The sequence below is a fragment of the Fundulus heteroclitus genome, unplaced genomic scaffold (assembly GCF_011125445.2).
Source record: "Fundulus heteroclitus isolate FHET01 unplaced genomic scaffold, MU-UCD_Fhet_4.1 scaffold_60, whole genome shotgun sequence".
Lineage (NCBI taxonomy): Eukaryota > Metazoa > Chordata > Actinopteri > Cyprinodontiformes > Fundulidae > Fundulus > Fundulus heteroclitus.
This window is the reverse complement of record NW_023397033.1, coordinates 516,194-535,041: the sequence shown is the minus strand read 5'-3', so window position 1 is coordinate 535,041 and position 18,848 is coordinate 516,194. Positions and strand designations below refer to the sequence as shown.

The 18,848-nt window shown below is 42.8% G+C and overlaps 1 protein-coding gene and 1 long non-coding RNA gene across 2 annotated transcripts in view; both read right to left on the bottom strand.

Annotated features, from left to right (window-relative positions):
* Window positions 1–12,468, bottom strand: part of kcnj13 (potassium inwardly rectifying channel subfamily J member 13) — a 113,910-nt gene extending 101,442 nt beyond the window's left edge. Inside the window, exons 1-2 of the mRNA XM_036133292.1 lie at window positions 12,206–12,468; window positions 8,644–9,200 (exon numbers count right to left, since the gene is read on the bottom strand). Of these exons, the coding sequence (XP_035989185.1) occupies window positions 8,644–9,160 (517 nt within the window). The 5' untranslated portion in view covers window positions 9,161–9,200; window positions 12,206–12,468. The remainder of the gene's footprint in view (window positions 1–8,643; window positions 9,201–12,205) is intronic.
* A 3,410-nt stretch (window positions 12,469–15,878) lies between these two features.
* Window positions 15,879–16,538, bottom strand: LOC118561297. The gene is made up of 3 exons (XR_004929931.1): window positions 16,511–16,538; window positions 16,206–16,268; window positions 15,879–15,904 (listed from the first exon to the last, which is right to left on the bottom strand). It is a non-coding gene; the product is annotated as an uncharacterized LOC118561297 (long non-coding RNA).
* Window positions 16,539–18,848: the final 2,310 nt, after the last annotated feature.

Below are 18,848 nucleotides of genomic sequence, written 5' to 3'. Positions count from 1 at the left end.
CTCACAACAAATCCGGTGTGGATCGGTCGATGCAGCGAGGAGATACAGCCGTTGGATAATGATAATGCATTTGGCCACCGGACCGGACTAAATTGTTCGGCGGGCCGGAAAATTTATACCGATTCCTGGACGGTGACTACAAACAGAAACAAAAAAACGGCCGATGACGCTATGAACGCCGAGCAGGAGAAAAACAACGACTTACCTTTGTGATATTTTTATTCTTGGCCTAATCCTGCTTCGCTACTAAAGGCCCATTTTTACCCCGGTTTAAGATTTGACAATAAAATAAGGAATCATTGATCAGAGGTAGAACGGTTTAAATACATATTTAATTCATTGAAATTAAATATGGAGACAGAGTACATACCATTTACAAGATGTTCTCACCGCGGTGGATAAATCTGTCTGTCTGAAGTAAGTTTTACCAAGACATTCCTTTTATTAACTTTAAACTCCTCCTGCATGGCTCAGAGGGAGGATGACTGACCCCCTCTTCTGCTGACCACCCCCTCAGGGCAATAAAACTCCATGTTTATCTTACGCTGGAGCAGGAAAGGACAGACCCAGCTCTGCTTTCCTCAGTAACCCTAACTAAGATATAATTTTAATTCTCAACAACTTCCTATCAACTTGGCCAGTTTTCCAGTCTTTCCGAGCCCTCGACACTCAAGCCATCGTTTGAGCTGAACGCTGGTATGTTGTTCCACAGTTCTACCAGTAAAACGGGCGTCTGGACGTCCTTTTGTGAAAGTTTAACAGCTGTAAAGTCGATCATATCGTTGTATCTGTTGCATGTGTAATGGCTGGTTGCGATGTGCGCTCTCACACTGTTTGCCCAACCTTAGCGGCAAGGGGCGTTGCTCATGAGATGGTGACGTCACGTGCGCGGCACGACATTTAGATATTAAAATCATACACCAAATAATATTCTAATGACATATTAAAATTATAGCCTAATGATATAAAAAAAGTCGAGTCTTTTTCTCAATTTCCGAGTCAGAATGATCTGAATGTAGGAGTCTGAGTCCAAGTTCGAGTCATCAGTGCTCAAGTCCAAGTCAAGTCACGAGTCTCTAAATTTAGCTAATGACTCGGACTCGAGTTCGAGTCTCGGACTCGAGTCCTACAACACTGCAAAGGACCACGGGTCGGATTCGAACCTGGGTCGACTGCGTCGAGAACTAAGGCCTCCGTATATGGGTTGCGCTACCCGCTGCGCCACGAGTGCACCCAAAACAAATTTTTGGGTGCACTCGTGGCGCAATGTTGCGAATGTAATTACCAACTTGTTCCTCAAGCATGTGACTGTATTCAGATTTTGTCTTCAGGATAGCACTGAGTATATTTTCATCATTGGAATTGTGATAGCCGTCCTCCAAAACAGCAAATTTAGCCTGAAGATCTGGAAGGCGCTGTGATCTGATCTTTTTGACTGAAGACTGATGAGAAATAATGTTTCCCTTTAATGATACATTAAATGAGATTTTGGCAGAAACATAGTCCTGAAATGATTGATCAGAATTAATGTGGGGGGGGGGGTACATTTCCAATTAAACGACGGAGCATAAAGATTAAAGCGAATCTGTAGTAAGAGAGGGGCGTGTTCTGAAATTAAGATGCTGTGATACATTGAGCTGACTGTACGTGAAGTTAATTTAGAATCAATTAAAAAGTGGTCAGTTTTGGTAAAACTACCATGAGAGAGGGATAAAGAGTACGATCAGAAGGATGCTGAAGCCTTCAGATATCAACTAAATTTATTGACTTCATGAGATTATATAGAACCGACATTGATTTCAAAGAAGAAGCAACTTTTTTGGAGGACCTATCCAGCAATGGATCGAGATTTGAAGTCACCTCCTATAATTATGTCCTTATTATTATATTGTGCAACAATGTCAAATACCTTTGCAGAAAAAAATCAGGACAGTCATAATTCGGGGCATAAATATTTAATAAAGCAACAGGGATGGAATTGATATCGCCAGCGACAAGCACAAATCTCCTCACTGAATCTGCAGACATGGAGTTAAAGATAAATGGAATGGATTAGTGGATAAGGATTGCAACCCCTCTAGCCTTGGAAGAAGAATTTGATTGATAAACCTGTGACACCCATGAAGATCTCGATCGTCTCTGGTGGCTGAATATGCGTCTCCTGAAGAAAGACAATATCGGATGAGGGATATAAATTCAGTCACCTGCTCCACTTCCTGCCCTCTCGTGACAATAGGCTTCATAGGCTTTCACGCCTGCTTCACCCAACCTTCCCCCCAGACATAACTCTCTGGTTTTGCTGACATTAAGATGCAGATCAGCTATCAGCTATCACTGAACCATGTGGTCAATGTGCTGAAAGTGAGATGGACTGTCCGCATCTTCCGGGCCAAGTACACCAAAGTATTCCAAATCATCGCTGTGTTGTACAAGGGGAAAGATTCTCTAAATAAGAGTGCACTGTTTCTCTTGTATCACTCACCGGTTGTTCCATGTCTGACCTAGTGTACATTTGTCCATTTGTCTTTTAAATGAATGAAATTATTAATAAATTAAATAAAAAATGTTCATAGTTTTCATTTGTGCAAAAAACAAATATATTCCTCCATTTCACAGTGATGTACTACTTTGCACTGATCATAAAATCCCAATGAACTACATGTGGTCGTGATGTTAAAATCTGTGAACATTTCTAAATATGTATGCATATTTTTACAAGGCACGTACCACTTGGTTTGCACCCCAAAAATTAATATTACTCATCCATTTATTCATTGAATGAATGGATGGTCCTTGCGGAGCCAGTTGGCAGCCAATTTCCAGTGAACATTGGGCAAGAGGTTGAATAACCTCGGATAGGTCACCAGTCCTATATGTGCTCTTGGCACCAGGACACCCTAGGTCGCAGTTCAATGATCGACTTTGTTGTCGTTTCATCTGATCTGCGGCCGTATGTCTTGGACACTCGGGTGAAGAGAGGGGCGGAGCTCTCCACCGACCACTACCTGGTGGTGAGTTGGCTCCGATGGCGGAGGAGGAAGCCGGTCCGACTGGGCAGGCCCAAACGTACTGTGAGGGTTTGCTGGGATCGTCTGGCGGAGTCCCCTGTGAGGCGGAGCTTTAACTCCCACCTCCGGGAGAACTTTAAACACGTCCCGAGGGAGGCGGGGGACATTGAGTCTGAATGGACCATGTTCCGCGCCTCTATTGTTGAGGCGGCTAGTCGATGCTGTGGCTGTCGGTGCATGTCGCGGCGGCAACCCTCAAACCCGCTGGTGGACACCAGCGGTGAGGGAATCCGTCAAGCTGAAGAAGGAGTCCTATCGCGCTTTTTTGGCCTGTGGGACTCCGGAAGCAGCTGATGTGTACCGGCAGTCGAAGCGGCAGGCGGCTCGGCTGGTCGCCGAGGCAAAAACTCGGGCGTGGGAAGAGTTCGGAGAGGCCATGGAGAAAGACTTCCGTACGGCTTCGAAAAGATTCTGGTCCACTATCCGGCGTCTCAGGAGGGGGAAGCAGTGCAGTACCAACACTGTTTACAGTGGGGGTGGTGTGCTGCTGACCTCGACTCGGGACGTTGTGTTTCGGTGGGCGGAATACTTCGAAGACCTCCTTAATCCCACCAACACGTCTTCCATTGCGGAAGCAGAGCCTGAGGACTCTGGGTCGGGTTCTCCCATCTCTGGTGCTGAGGTTGCCGAGGTTGTTAAAAAGCTCCTCGGTGGCAAGGCCCCGGGGATGGATGAGATTCGCCCGGAGTACCTTAAGGCTCTGGATGTTGTGGGGCTGTGTTGGTTAACGCGACTCTGCAACATTGCATGGACATCGGGGGCAGTTCCCCTGGATTGGCAGACTGGGGTGGTGGTCCCCCTATTTAAAAAGGGGGACCGGAGAGTGTGTTCCAACTACAGGGGAATCACACTCTTAAGCCTCCCTGGTAAGGTCTATTCAGGGTTTCTGGAAAGGAGGGTCCGTCGGATAGTCGAATCTCGGATTCAGGAAGAGCAGTGTGGTTTTCGTCCTGGCCGTGGAACACTGGACCAGCTCTATACCCTCAGCAGGATTCTGGAGGGGGCATGGGAGTTTGCCCAACCAGTCTACATGTGCTTTGTGGATCTGGAGAAGGCATTCGACCGTGTCCCCCGAGGGATCCTGTGGGAGGTACTCTGGGAGTATGGAGTACCGGACCCTTTAATAAGGGCTGTCAGGTCTCTGTACGACTGGTGTCAGAGTTTGGTCCGCATTGCCGGCAGTAAGTCGGACTCGTTTCCGGTGAGAGTTGGACTCCACCAAGGCTGCCCTTTGTCACCGAGTCTGTTCATAACTTTTATGGACAGAATTTCTAGGCGCAGCCAAGGTGTTGAGGGGATCCGTTTTGGTGGCCTTAGGATTGCGTCTCTGCTATTCGCAGATGACGTGGTCCTATTGGCTTCATCGGGGCGTGATCTACAGCTCTCACTGGGGCGGTTCGCAGCCGAGTGCGAAGCGGCCGGGATGAGAATCAGTGCCTCCAAATCCGAGACCATGGTCTTGAACCGGAAAAGGGTAGAGTGCCTTCTCCGGGTTGGGGAGGATGTGCTGCCCCTAGTGGAGGAGTTCAAGTATCTTGGGGTCTTGTTCACGAATGAGGGGAGGATGGAGCGGGAGATCGACAGGCGGATTGGTGCAGCGTCTGCTGTGAAGTGGGCGCTGTACCGATCCGTTGTGGTGAAGAGAGAGCTGAGCCAAAAGGCGAAGCTCTCGATTTACCGGTCGATCTACGTTCCTACCCTCATCTATGGTCACGAGCTTTGGGTCGTGACCGAAAGAACGAGATCCCGGATACAAGCGGCTGAAATGAGTTTTCTCCGTAGTGTGTCTGGGCTCTCCCTTAGAGATAGGGTGAGGAGCTCAGTCATCCGGGGAGGACTCAGAGTAGAGCCGCTGCTCCTCCACGTCGAGAGGAGCCAGTTAAGGTGGCTCGGGCATCTGGTCAGGATGCCTCCTGGACGCCTCCCTGGTGAGGTGTTCCGGGCACGTCCCACCGGGAGGAGGCCCAGGGGAAGACCCAGGACACGCTGGAGGGACTGTGTCTCCCGGCTGGCCTGGGAACGCCTTGGGATTCCTCCTGAGGAGCTGGCCCAAGTGGCCGGGGAGAGGGACGTCTGGGCCTCCCTACTGAAGCTGCTACCCCCGCGACCCGACCCCGGATAAGCGGAAGAAGACGGACGGACGGAGACGGAGGTCACCAGTCCATAACTGACATATTTACTATGTTTTTTATTTTTATTTTTTTTCTGAGAATCAAAGATGCAGCTCTGGTGTATTATATCTCCAGATTCTCCCCCAAGGCTGTCAATTTGATTAACACAATGGACGTTTTACAGCCTAACAAATCAGCTACATTGCTGTAAAAATAAGTAGATTGCACTTACACAAATCACAACCTCTCCCTTTTCTCTAGATAAAAGTATACTGTTTTTTTTATTGCAGACTAAATGTCACTATATAGTGAGCTGTGTAACCAAAGTCAAATTCCTTGAAATTCCTCCACAATAATATCAACATTTTAATGATTCTGAATGTAATCTTACTGTAATCTTTAATATGCTCCATTTCACTCTTTTCACACAGTTTATCTCCTTAAATATGTTAACTCATTCCAATCTAAGAAAATGCTCTATAATCCCAATGACATACCTGAATGAAAACACACTCTTTTAATGTAGATTTATAACCAATATCTGCTTTCTTACTTTTTGTAATATGACACATTGTCTTATTTCGTTTTTGTCTGGTCTGTTCTATTATATATAAAAAAATATCTGAAACAATAAATGAGAATATCTACAGTACAGACCAAAAGTTTGGACACACCTTCTTATTCAAAGAGTTTTCTTTATTTTCATGACTGAAAATTGTAGATTCACACTGAAGGCATCAAAACTATAAAATAACACGTGGAATTATGTACTTAACAAGTGTGAAAAGCTGAAAGCTGAAAATATATCTTGTATTTTAGGTTATTCAAAGTAGCCACCTTTTGCTTTGATTACTGCTTTGCACACTCTTGGCATTCCCTTGATGAGCTTCAAGAGGTAGTCACCTGAAATGGTCTTAAAACAGTCTTGAAGGAGTTCCCAGAGATGCTTAGCACTTGTTGGCCCTTTTGCCTTCACTCTTCACTCAGGCCATCTGGCGCAACACCCTATAACTCTCCTTCTTAGTCAAATAGGCTTTACACAACCTGGAGGTGTGTTTGGGGTCATTGTCCTGTTGAAATATAAATGATGGTCCAAACCGGATGGAATAGCATGCCTTCAATTTTGAATAAATCCCCAACAGTGTCACCAGCAAAGCACCCCCACACCATCTCACCTCCTCCTCCATACTTCACGGTGGGAACCAGGCATGTAGAGTTCATCCGTTCACCTTTTCTGCATCGCACAAAGACACGATGGTTGGAACCAAAGATCTCAAATTTGGACTCATCAGACCAAAGCACAGATTTCCACTTGTCTAATGTCCATTCCTTGTGTCCTTTAGCCCTAGCAAGTCTCTTCTGCTTGTTGCCTGTCTTTAGCAGTGGTTTCCTAGCAGGTCTGTTACCATGAAGGCCTGATTTATCCAGTCTCCTCTTAACAGTTGTTCTAAAGATGTGTCTGCTGCTAGAACTCTGTGTGGCATTGACCTGGTCTCTAATCTGAGCTGCTGTTAACCTGCCATTTCTGAGGCTGGTGACTCTGATGAACTTATCCTCCACAGCAGAGGTCACTTCTGGTCTTCCTTTCCTGGGAAAGGAAGACCAGATGACCAGCGCTTGATGATTTTTGCGACTGCACTTGGGGGCACTTTCAAAGTTTTCCCAATTTTTCAGACTGACTGACCTTCATTTGTTAAAGTAATGATGGCCACTAGTTTTTCAGAATCAGAATCAAGTTTAATTACCAAGTAGGTTTGCACCTACAAGGAATTTGACTTGGTGTTGATGGTGCAGACAAAAAATAAAAATAAAATGTGTATATATATATATATATATATATATATACAGAGGCTATATACACTCAGTAAACTGTGCGTTAATGTAACGCAGAAGCTTGTAAGTCCTGGACAGGGGAGAGAAACAGTGTCCAGTTTCATGGACACTGTCTCTCTGATAAGGCTGGTAGCAGATGGGAAGAAACTGTTCTTGTGGCGTGAGGTTTTGGTCCTGATGGACCGCAGCCTCCTGCCAGAGGAAAGTGATTGAATTAGTCTGTGACTGGGGTGCGAGGGATCAGCCACAATCTTCCCTGCACCCCTCGGAGTCCTGGAGGCATACAGGTCCTGGAGAGATGGAAGATTGCAGCCAATCACCTTCTCTGCAGACCAGATGACACGCTGCAGTCTGCTCTTGTCCTTAGCAGTCAACCTCCACTGGTTCCACCTGGTTTCACCTGCATATAAGCTCCATCCAAATCAGCCTCCAGTGCCAGATCGTCTCGAGCCTCACTGTGAGAACCTTCCAGCAATTCATTAACCAAGCCTGTTTGCCTGTCTTTAGCCCGACCTCGACCTGTTGCCTGTTTTTGAGCCTGCCTGATCCTTCTCTGATTCTGTCTGCCTGGAACCCCCTTCCCTGGAACCTTTACCCGTGGACTGTCTACCTGTGTACCGGACCTGGCCTGTTTTGTGAGTACCGGAGCTAGCCTAACCCCCCTGACTCTGTGAGCCTCCTTGTTACCGGACTTGGACCTGGACCTGAACCTGCCTGCTGGATTACCCCTCTGTACCGCTGCTGGATCTTTGGCCTCTCTGTTGCCGGACCCGGACAGCCCCTGGATAAACGCTCTTGGAACGCTCTGTCCTGACCGCCTGCCTCTCAGCCGTTCAACGGCTTCAGGCCCGCCAGCCTGTGGACGGATCCCACTCCCGAAGCAGCGTGTCTATTGCTACCCGGCTGTCTGTGCTCTGGTTCACCTCTTTACAAGCAGGTTCCTGCCCTTAAACGCGAGCTGTGTGTCCTGAGAGCTGACGCCTGCTTTCCCAGCATATCAATAAAACTTATAAAACGTCTCTGACCTATCGTGGTGAATCTTGGGTCCTATTCCGATTCATTACAAACACAACTGATGGTCCCAACCCCATTTATAAGGCAAGAAATCCCACTTATTAAACCTGACGGGACACATGTGAAGTGAAAACCATTTCAGGTGACTACCTCTTGAAGCTCATCAAGAGAATGCCAAGAGTATGCGAAGCAGTAATCAAAGCAAAAGGTGGCTACTTTGAAAAACCTAGAATATAAGACATATTTTCAGTTGTTTCACACGTTTTTGTTAAGTATATAATTCCATGTGTGTTAATTCATAGTTTTGATGCCTTCAGTGTGAATCTACAATTTTCAGAGTCATAAAAATAAAGAAAACTCTTTGAATGAGAAGGTGTGTCCAAGCTTTTGGTCTGTACTGTATATCCTAATTTTATGAAAGCAAAAGCAACCCCTTGAATTTGTTATTGTTTTTGAAAAAGCTTATTGATTTTTGTTAAACCTTTGCAGGTCAGAAAAAAGAAAATAAATTATATCTTAGAATATCATGCCTCCTGCCTCCGATCACAGTCTCATTGTAGATATGTCAGCTACATTCAGCACATTCTGCATTCCAAGGTTGTAGTCAGAAATGGTACCTGTGATGAAGGCCTCCAGCATAAGCCCCAGCAGCATCTGCACAGCAAGCAGTGCTATGGCACTGGGACAGTCTCCACTAGGGAACATGGTGCCATACCCAATGGTCAACTGTGTCTCAAGAGAAAAGGAAAAGGCAGCAGTGAAACTTGTAATGTGTTTCACGCAAACCACGTGATCCTGTGGGGGGTCATCATGATTTTTCACGGCAAGGTCTCCATTGAGATGAGCCAGCAAGTACCACAAGCAGGCAAACAACAGCCAGTGGGCAATGAAGGATGCACAGAAGGCGAGGAGTACCCATCTCCAGCGCAGACTCACCAACAGTCCCCACAAATCCTGCAGTGCCAGTATCCAAACTCTGCTCCAGCTTCTACGCCATGAATTTGATGGGCAGACAGGGGCATTAAGTGTACAGTGTCCATCTTTAGTGACTAAACGTTGCCGAGGTGGAGAAGACAAGAGAGGGTAGGAGGAAGCTTTGCCAGCCAGAACACTGCTGTTGGATTTGGTCGTCATGGTTGAAGGCAGATCTCAAACAGGGCAAAGGAAATTGACCCTGAAAAAGAATTCAAAGAAAATAATGTTAATATACCAACTTTAAATTTACATTTTTACATTTATTCAGAACAAATAATGTAAATATTCAAGTGAGGATAAGTAATACACTGAAACAGTTCCTTGCTTTATTGTTCTGAGGCTTATAGCCTATGGTACAGTACCAGTAAGACTTCTGTCTGTCATTAAATGCTTGTGTGCTCAGAGGTTGTTGATGCCATGTGAACAAGTGCAAAATGCTAAAACTATGAAATACAGGCTTTTATAACTAAATCTTTAAATGTTAGTAGTGCTGTGATTAAATTACATACTTATTTTTTTGCCAGACATAGCCATATGAATGGTTTTAGAAATGCTGAAATAGGCAGGGCTCAAGTGCTTCTTTTAATTCAACTGGCTAAAACAAGGACACAGTTGTGTCTGAGATTTTCAAAGTTAGGATAAATCTACAGAACAGTTGTGTTTCATCTAAGCAGCTGTAAGAGATGTAAGTGCCAGCACTCCTGACAGTCTGACAGCTAGACTTCTGCATTCTGTAGAGTTTCTATTTCTATGTCAATATTGTTGCCAGGAGATTTGAGCAGCTCTCAGCTGGGGATCAGTCTGACCAACACAGTGACATGCAGAGAAGGAATGTGTCTTCCAGGGAGCTTTCACTGCATGGCTGTATGATTTTTCACAAATATCAAATCTATCGATTCCATGAATAAAAGTCTAAATGCTGTACTATTCAAACTAAAACTTATGTTATCACCCTTACATATTTTGTTAAATCTGGAGTTGATTGGGTGAGAAAATCTACTCTCAGAAAAAAAAAAATTGTTGGAAAACACTCAGCAAGATTGTCACATGGCTGCGTTTCCAATCCACTGGATCCCAGTTTGGATGGAACCAGCTATAAGAACACATGGAGGGAATTGTATTAGCATTATTTTCATCTTTGCATACATGATGTCAGATTATAACCCTTTATATCAATATCAGAGAGTACTCTGAAAGAGTATTTACCCATTTTTTCATGTTTTGGCCCATTTATAACAGGTTTGAGATCATCCAGTATTTTTTTTCATGAGACCACAGTTTTTAAAAGATACCATAATTTATTAAATTACTAAAGCTAAAGAAACCAACCTGTCCAACCTTAATAACTAGTGGTGCCCTCCTTGGCAGCAACGACTGACATTGAGGGTTTGTGATAACTGGCAATTAGTCTTTTTAATCACAGTCTATGGAGAGTTTTATAGCATGAAAGGCCGTTGTAACGTTATTTCACTGCAGCCCGGGTGGACATCAGTCTAATGGCATGTGAATGGTTTTAATGGTTTAAAACCATTGCAGCCATTAAGAGGGTGACTTTCTGGGGTGCCTAAGCTCATTGTATGTAGATCAAGTAACCTTGAGCTTAGAGCTTTGAATGTTTGGTATTCTCCTTAAAATAATTTCAACTAAAGAGCAGAATTCAAGGTACAATCAAGCACAGCAACATTCTAGGTCCTGAAGCAGGAAAGAACACCATACCATCGCAACCATATTTGGTATTGTATGAAAGAGTAGAAATTAATAGAATACATCTTTATGTGAAATAATTGGCTTTGACTCATTTACATTTAGGACAAATTGACAAGGATTTTGAAAAGGATGAGGCAGACACGAATCAAAATGCATAAATTTAAGTCATATAGTCATATATAATTAGTTATTGTGGGCACATAACTCCAATAAATTTTGAATACAAAAGTTATTTGAATAAAAGACTTTCTGAACAAATTTTAATAGAGGGACTTTTTAGTGCTTTCCAGACTTAAACAATGATGATTTTATTTTAAGCAAATGCTTAGTTTTATGGTAAATGTAAAGGTACTCATAAGTTCCCACTTAAGTTCCACTTTTGTCTCGTCAGTCCCCCATGTATATTTTTCCAAAAGTAATGAATATCATCAAGATCTTTTTATTAAATGTATGATAGGTCTGGTGTTGGAACTTATACATGGAAATATTTTTGCTAAGCATCTTTCTTATTGTTTAATAATGAAATCTGACCTTAACTGAGGCAGTGAAGTATGTAGAGCATTAGATGTTGTTCTGGGTTCTTGTGAGAACTCTTACATTGATAATCTTTTTATCTAATAAAACAGCACTTGAATTTTATGATTTTTACAGAATTATGTGCTGGCCCATCAGACATATAAATATATTTGCATATATATACTTGATTATTAACATTTTTACTGATTGAGTATAGATCCCCAGCTGGAATTAGGAAACTCCATCATATTTTTCAAATGTTACACAATGGATATAGCACTATCTATAGCAATAAAAGAACATCATGTAGGCATCTGCAGCTTGTCTGAAAATATTTGACAACAAGATTCCATATGGTAAAAAAAATGTTTAACTACAAATTAAAATGCCAAACCAAACTTGTCCCTTCAATAGATTTTGAATAAACCTCACTGTAATGTTCTTACACAGACTGTTAGATACAATAATGATTATTTTTCTCACCTCTAACCACTCAAAGTTTCATGTGACATTGTCATGTTAGTATTTTTACAACTGAAGTTATGTCTGCTTTTATGTCTGCTTTCATTAAACAGCGAATTAGAGAAAGAACTTGCTCATTGCTTTGGAGTCATGCACATGTTTATGTGATCTGGTGCTGCTCTCTTCTTACATTTTTTATTTTATCTCTACACATGCAGGTCTGGTGTGCAATTCAAAGATGAATGCTTGCAGTTGTTTTCAGTTTGTTGCCTGACTCATACGTTATTGTGGTTTGTAGAAACTGTTTTAAGTTCAAATTAAAAATTATTCTGAAATTATCTTTCTTTTCAGTTTATTTACAACAACAAAATACAACACACATTTTTCTAACCTTCTGTAACACTGTTTTAATAACTCTTTAGCTCTAATCAATGCATGATTGACTTGATCAGAGAGAATTGCCTGTTTTCATCCAGGTGCCTCATTGCAAGACAGCATTTTACTGAAGATTGTACTCACCTTGAGCTGTGCTCGGGCCTAAACTGGACCTCTCTGACCTGTTCCTCTTAGACTGTCTCTGAGTCTGTTAAGCAAACAACTGTGGCAATAATTCCTTGGAAGATGAGGTTTAAAATCCCAAAATAAATCCTATAGTCAAAAAAGGGGAAAAATCTCTCTCCACTGAGGCTGTCTTTCAATGTGACTGAGAGTCTTGCTCTGTACTCCACTGTGATTTGCAGTGTCAAACTCCAGACACCCCAGATTCAATTGGTCACATTACTCTCCACGGAGCCTATTAGTGTTCCCGAGAGATAGCAGATAGAGGGGTATTTGTGTGGGGTGTTTTCTGGGGGTGGGGGTCCAACACCTTGTCACAGTCCATTCAGTCCTGTAACTATTTGTTGTTATAGCTACTGTGCTAAAGGTTTTAATCATCACTAACCACAGTCAACATTACTACATGACTCTAAAAGCAAGATACGTTATATATTAACAAAGAAATCCCTGAGACCCTCCTTCTTGGAGCCAAATAGCAGATAGTTTTCTAAGTGTCAACACTGGTCTTTGACCCCTGAGCATCAGAACAACTTATCTTCTAAGTTCGTATGTATCTTTAGCAAAAGCCAGAACATAACATAATTGTGGTCTACTTTGAAGCCTTTGTAATCTGTTCTGTTTAACAACATAATAGTTTTGTTTGTCTGCCACTGATCAAATCCTTTGAAAGGTAATAATTATGTTAATATGTTCTTGATTTCATATGAAGTTATCAAGTCTTAAAGCTTGGGTGATATAACCTGTAGTTTGTGATCATCTAAAAGTCAGTTATTTATTTTATTTATGAAGTTTACACAGAAATATACGGAAGAAGATAAAAGTCAGAATTCAGACCTTTTTTTTGGGGGGGGGGGGGGGGGGGAGTTGCCAGAAAGGAAGGGATGTTGGAGCAACCAGCTTCATTGACAAAGATGTGAGTTGTGTGGGAGGGCCAGTAACATAGTGGTGGAAAATGATGGAATTAAGTGACTTTTTACGTGCCCCAGGGGTCCCTGAATATACTGTTTCATTAATGGAAGAGCAGAAGGTGAGTAAAACAAGATAGCTAGTTTAGTATCTAAAACAGACATGGCTACGGCTGGACCTTAGCATGTTTGTTAGCTTACGTCGATGAAATTGTCAACAGAATAGACAGCAGATGCGGTTTAGCAGAGTAACGTAGGGTGAGATTAATGATTTAAAATGGTTTACTTTCACTGTGTTTTTAAAGTTTGACTGATGTTAAGACCTGGAGCTAAGAGGGCTAACAGTCGGCTTAGCCTGCTAGCCTTCTTGAAACGATGTTATGCTGATGAGCAGGGCTCTAACTCTCACGCATTGACCGTGTAACACACGCATTACATCGACTTCACAAGCTCACACGCAACACATGGCATTTCTCACGCATAAAAATAACAACGCCCATCTGGGCTGCGGATGATTCGTTCACAGCTCTGTCCATACAGAGCTCTGTCTAAACCCGCCTTCTGCGGAGCTGTTTCAGCTTCTTTCACAACTTGTGGCCATCAGTAATTCCTGATGCAGTTGATGTTAACAGAGCAGCTGGAAGAGTGATCAGAGTTATAAATAATTTTAGTCTTAACCAGTGGAGAAAGTAAGCCGGTATGGTCCGATATGCGTACGCAGGAGGCAAGGGGGGAGAGCGGCTTTCAGATGAAGCCTTCATTCAGAACCAGTCTTGGCTGCATGCTGGATCAGAAAACAAATCCACTAACCAGATGCAGTCTAAAACACCATTTAGTCTGTTTATAAGTGTCATTCTTATTAATTCTGCATTTTTTAACTACATGCACCATGTTTCTGTGCCTCAACGCTCTTATTGATCCTCTCCCCTCCCTTCACTCGGAAGCAGGTGCTTTTATCAGCGGTCACCATTCAAAACGTGAATCACTACGTTTAATGTTCTCACAGCCGTAGCAAAATGTGCCAGTTAAAGTCAATAGGAGATTTAGTAGCTGTGTTTGATGCTATTCTGTTTTTAACAACACAGAACCAGTGGTGCTTCGGTGGGTGTGCTGCCTTGCGCTTTAATTCAGGTGTGCATAATTACATTACATGTAATTTAGGAGCGCACTTTAAAGGGTAGTTTTAAGGAACTTGTAACATCAGCAGCTTCAGCTCAGACCCATTCCTCCTGTTCCCTCTAGAAGAGCCCTTTACAGTCTACTTATGCATTTCCCCCGCTGTTTTTTCCTCACGTGCAGCGCACCAATGGGTGTAAAATCCGCCTACCTCAAAGCCTCAAACCGATATCATTACATATAAATTATGCTGATACCAGACGTTACCAAAAAGGTGTTTTTTTCTACCGTCACTTAGGAACCAGTGATCGCAAATTGGTGGGCTAAAAGCGAAGCAGAAAGTCATTATTCCGTCCGCTCTAACCACAAATAAAACATGCTCAGAGAACAACTTCAAACTTAGCGGAGTGGAGCAGTAAGACGGATTCAGCTGAACTCTCCTCTACAATGGAATCAGGTGACTGAGCAACAGGTGAGCAGGTAAATGGAGATAAGGTGGAGTCCACGAAGCGCCGAAGCAGGGAGTATAGGTCAGTGAGCAGCTGGAGGAACCAGGGGAATCGGGTGGAGTTCTCAGCCCAGCTTGGTAACACCAAGGAAGCACAAGGAAGGTTCCGGAACGGGATCCAGAACAGTGTGAGGACGGAGGCTTGACTTGAGACGTCAGAACACGAAGGGACGCTTGGAGAGGGATCCAGAGCGTGAGGCAACCTGAGAGAGACAGGAAACAGGAATTAGCGCTGGGAAAAAGGTATGTCACGAAACAGTGGCTACTGAGGTGTACCACACAAGGTTAACACTCTGGGGTCCTCCAGATGTCTGAGCGCTGCTTTTATGCTCCAGCACGGAGCCGCTGAACAAGCCGCAGGTGTGCGCTCCACCCACCTGTCAACTACAATCAATTGTGGAGAGAGGGAGAGAAAGAGAGCAGGCAGCACTGGCAGAAATCTACACAGCACTGCCTGCAGAATCCTGACAAAAAGTATTTTTAAATAAACTCCAAATGTCTGTTAGCATTAGCCGCTATTACCCTTGCTACTAACTCGCCAATATCCTTTTTAAACATAATGACTGGCTTGTTTAAATATAATGCTTGTTCTTGTTTACCTCTGCAAGCATTTGATAGTCTGACAAGTGTTAGTACAGCATTAATGGGGAACATTGATTTGTAACTTGAGAGAAACTATCAAGCAAACTACAAATTTGAGCCTTAATTATTTCTGGAGAACCGATTATATTAATAAAATCAAGTTTGCTAAAGGTTTTTGCTTTTATTTTATTTTTTTAGCAAATCATTCTTTAAAAATGTATTTCCTCAAGTTATATATTTTCTACCTTGGAGCTGCATTGTGAATACATATCAAATAATAGGACATACAATTCAAATGTTGTTCTAAATTAGTTAAACTAATTTAACCTCGTTCCACATTCTTTAAGATTAACTTTGGTTCTGTAACTTAGATCTGCATTGAATCCAAGATGTACTGAGACATTTGTATGATGATTTTAAAATATATTTGTCCCTTTTGTGTGTATGTAGCCTTTCTCATCCTGACTCGTCTACTCTTCTTATACTCTGCGTTGTGTGTGCGTTTTCATCCAAGGACCAGCAGACCAAGACTGATAAGGCAGGTTTATTCTGTTTAAAACAAAAATAATATTCAGCACAGCATCGGTTTCAACCAGGCTTCCACATGTACTCCTCTCCCAAGCGCAGCTCGGCACGAACTGAGGTGAGTAAATAAAGCCATCCAAAGTTTTTCTCAATGTTTACAAATAAAATACCATTAAAATAAAACCCAAAACAAAAATTACCTACCCAACAGTTACAATTTTATGTATTTAAAATCAGATTAACAAGGGAACTTAGTACAATATGAACATCCACTGATGTCAATACATTTGTTTAATAATTAAAAATAAAAAAGAAACTCACGTACCTGTTTAAAACAAAAATAATATTCAGCACAGCATCGGTTTCAACCAGGCTTCCACATGTACTCCTTCAATGAAAATAAACCTCAGAACCACATTTTACCTGACGAAGCCTATTAAATATCACCAAACTGGAGATTGGTGTTGAACAGTGCCTAATAAAATGCTGTACCTAATATAAAATCATCTTACAACCTTCAAGTAAGTAAATAACAATAATAAAAAACAATGTGAATCTACCAAACTTTAAGTTTTAAGGCATAATAAGCATCTTAACAAGTAAATTGAGGACCCCGCTCCGCAGACTCACCTCTCCCAAGCGCAACTCGGCGCGAACTGAGATGAAAAGCGGGAAGACACAGGAAATGATGCACACAGGAAGTACGAAAATAAAAGCTTCTCCACCAAAATAAAATACAACATGTAAACCAAGAAAACAAACAATGAAAATGGATTCGGGGTGAAATATAATCTAGCCTTCTTTTCACACTTGTTACATTCACCCCTCCTATATTTCACCAAAATCCAAGTCAGTTAGATAAATCTTAGTAACCTGATTCTTGCAAAACTGACAAATTTGATGAAAGTCCAGCACAAAATCGCCATAACCAAGTACAGCATTCAGCTTGAGAGCCACCTGCATAGCAGGTTCAGAAAGAACATGAGGTTGATCAAGTCTCAGCCTTTCTCAGATCAATATGATGCCATTTACACCATACAGTAACATGCCACCTCCAACCCATAAACAAAACATAAAATGCCAAAAGATGCCACCTGCCAGATGCCTCTATAAGATGAAAAATAAAAAAAAAATCCCTTAACAGTCATAAATGGACTGTCTGTATGCAGAACTCCTTAAACAGATGACTTGGCTTAAAACCATGTAAAAAAGGACTGGGACCTTTGACCGACAGAATCTGCCAAATCTCTAAAAGCGAAAGGTCTCTGAACCATGGACTCAATGAGTCTGTCCACTCGTTATCTGACCCTACCCACCCGAGTCTTAACAGGTCTGTCAGTGTTCTCTGGAGGATAAGGAAGTGTGTTTGCGCTGGTGTCAGAATCTAAATGCTGAGTGTCTGTGTTTCTAGAATGAACTTGACTGACTGTAGGAAACTCTTGTCCAGTCACACGAATTCCAGCATGTTCACCTAAGCGACCCATCCCATGGGTCTACAGAACTCTGGCTACAGAACTCTGGCTCGTTAACTCTCCTTCTGACACTTCTTGATCCAGAGGAACACGGCTCTCACCGTCCAGTGATCTGCTCATCCCCCATGCATCAACTTCATCATTCAAACTATCCTCCTCCAAAGTTTCAAAAGAATCTGACATGCCTGGCATCTCCTCTTGCCCACTGTTATGGATCTTCTCCTCAGATGTTCTCACAGGCAGGAAACTGACATCCAGTATCAAGTTTCTGTGCACAACTTTTTTGTTACCTTGACTGTCCTCCAACTTATATGTGTGTGTCTGGAGATTTCTGTCAACAACTGTGTAAACTGCTGCACCCCACTTGTCAGCTAACTTTTTCTTCCCTCTCTCACCCTTGTTTGCTATCAAGACTCTGTCTCCAATGTTCAAATGGGTACCTTTAACTTTTTTGTTGTACCCCTTTGCCTGTTTGTCTTGTTCTTTCTCAGCATGTACTTGAGCAATCCGAGCTGCTTCATAAAGATGTGACATGAGTGCTTTAGCATAGTCCTTGTAATCAACAATCACCGGATCGCACAACACTTGTTTGAAGATCACGTCCACAGGAAGCCTCGGGACTCGGCCAAACATCAGCTGGAATGGAGCAAATCCCGTTGTCTCATGAACTGTTGCATTATATGCAAATGTCAAAGTCTGTATTTGTTCAGGCCATTTCTGTTTCTCTCTGAGTGGTAGTGATCTAAGCATACTGCCTAGCGTGCGATTAAACCTCTCAGTACCCCCGTTTCCCATGGGATTGTAAGCTGTGGTGTGGGACTTTGATATTCCTGCAAACTTGAGTAGTTCAGCAATGAGCTCACTTTCAAAATTCGCCCCTTGGTCAGAATGGATCCTTTCAGGGAATCCATACACACAAAACACACAATCCCACAGTTTTTTAGCCACCTGCTTTGCTGTTTGATTCGTGCATGGAAAAGCGTGAGCCAGTTTTGTAAAATGATCAGTCAGGACAAGCACATCCACTGAGTTTTGTTTTTTGTCCTCCGCACTCCAAAAGTCTAGACACACCAACTCCATAGGAGCGCACGTTCTTATGCTTTTAAGAGGGGCCCGGACACAGGGTTCTGGAGTTTTAGCAAGGATACACCTCTGACAGAATTTGATATATTCCTTCACATCAGTCTCCATCTTAGGCCAGAAGAATCTCTGCCTTGCTAAATGGAGTGTCCGTGCCTGCCCCTGGTGTCCAGCCATATCATGAATGCCATGCAGAGCCCTTTCCTTGAGACTATTGGGAAGGACAAACTGGTGTCTTTTCTGTTTGCTGAAAGGATCCGTGGTGACTCTATAGAATGTCCCATTTTGGATCTTGAGCCTCTCCCACTGTTTAATGATCACCATAGCTCCAATGGTGAGCCCTGCTCTTTCACGTCTGGATGGACACCTCCCTCGAATAACGAACGGTAAGATTTTTGAGATGTCAGGATCAAGCT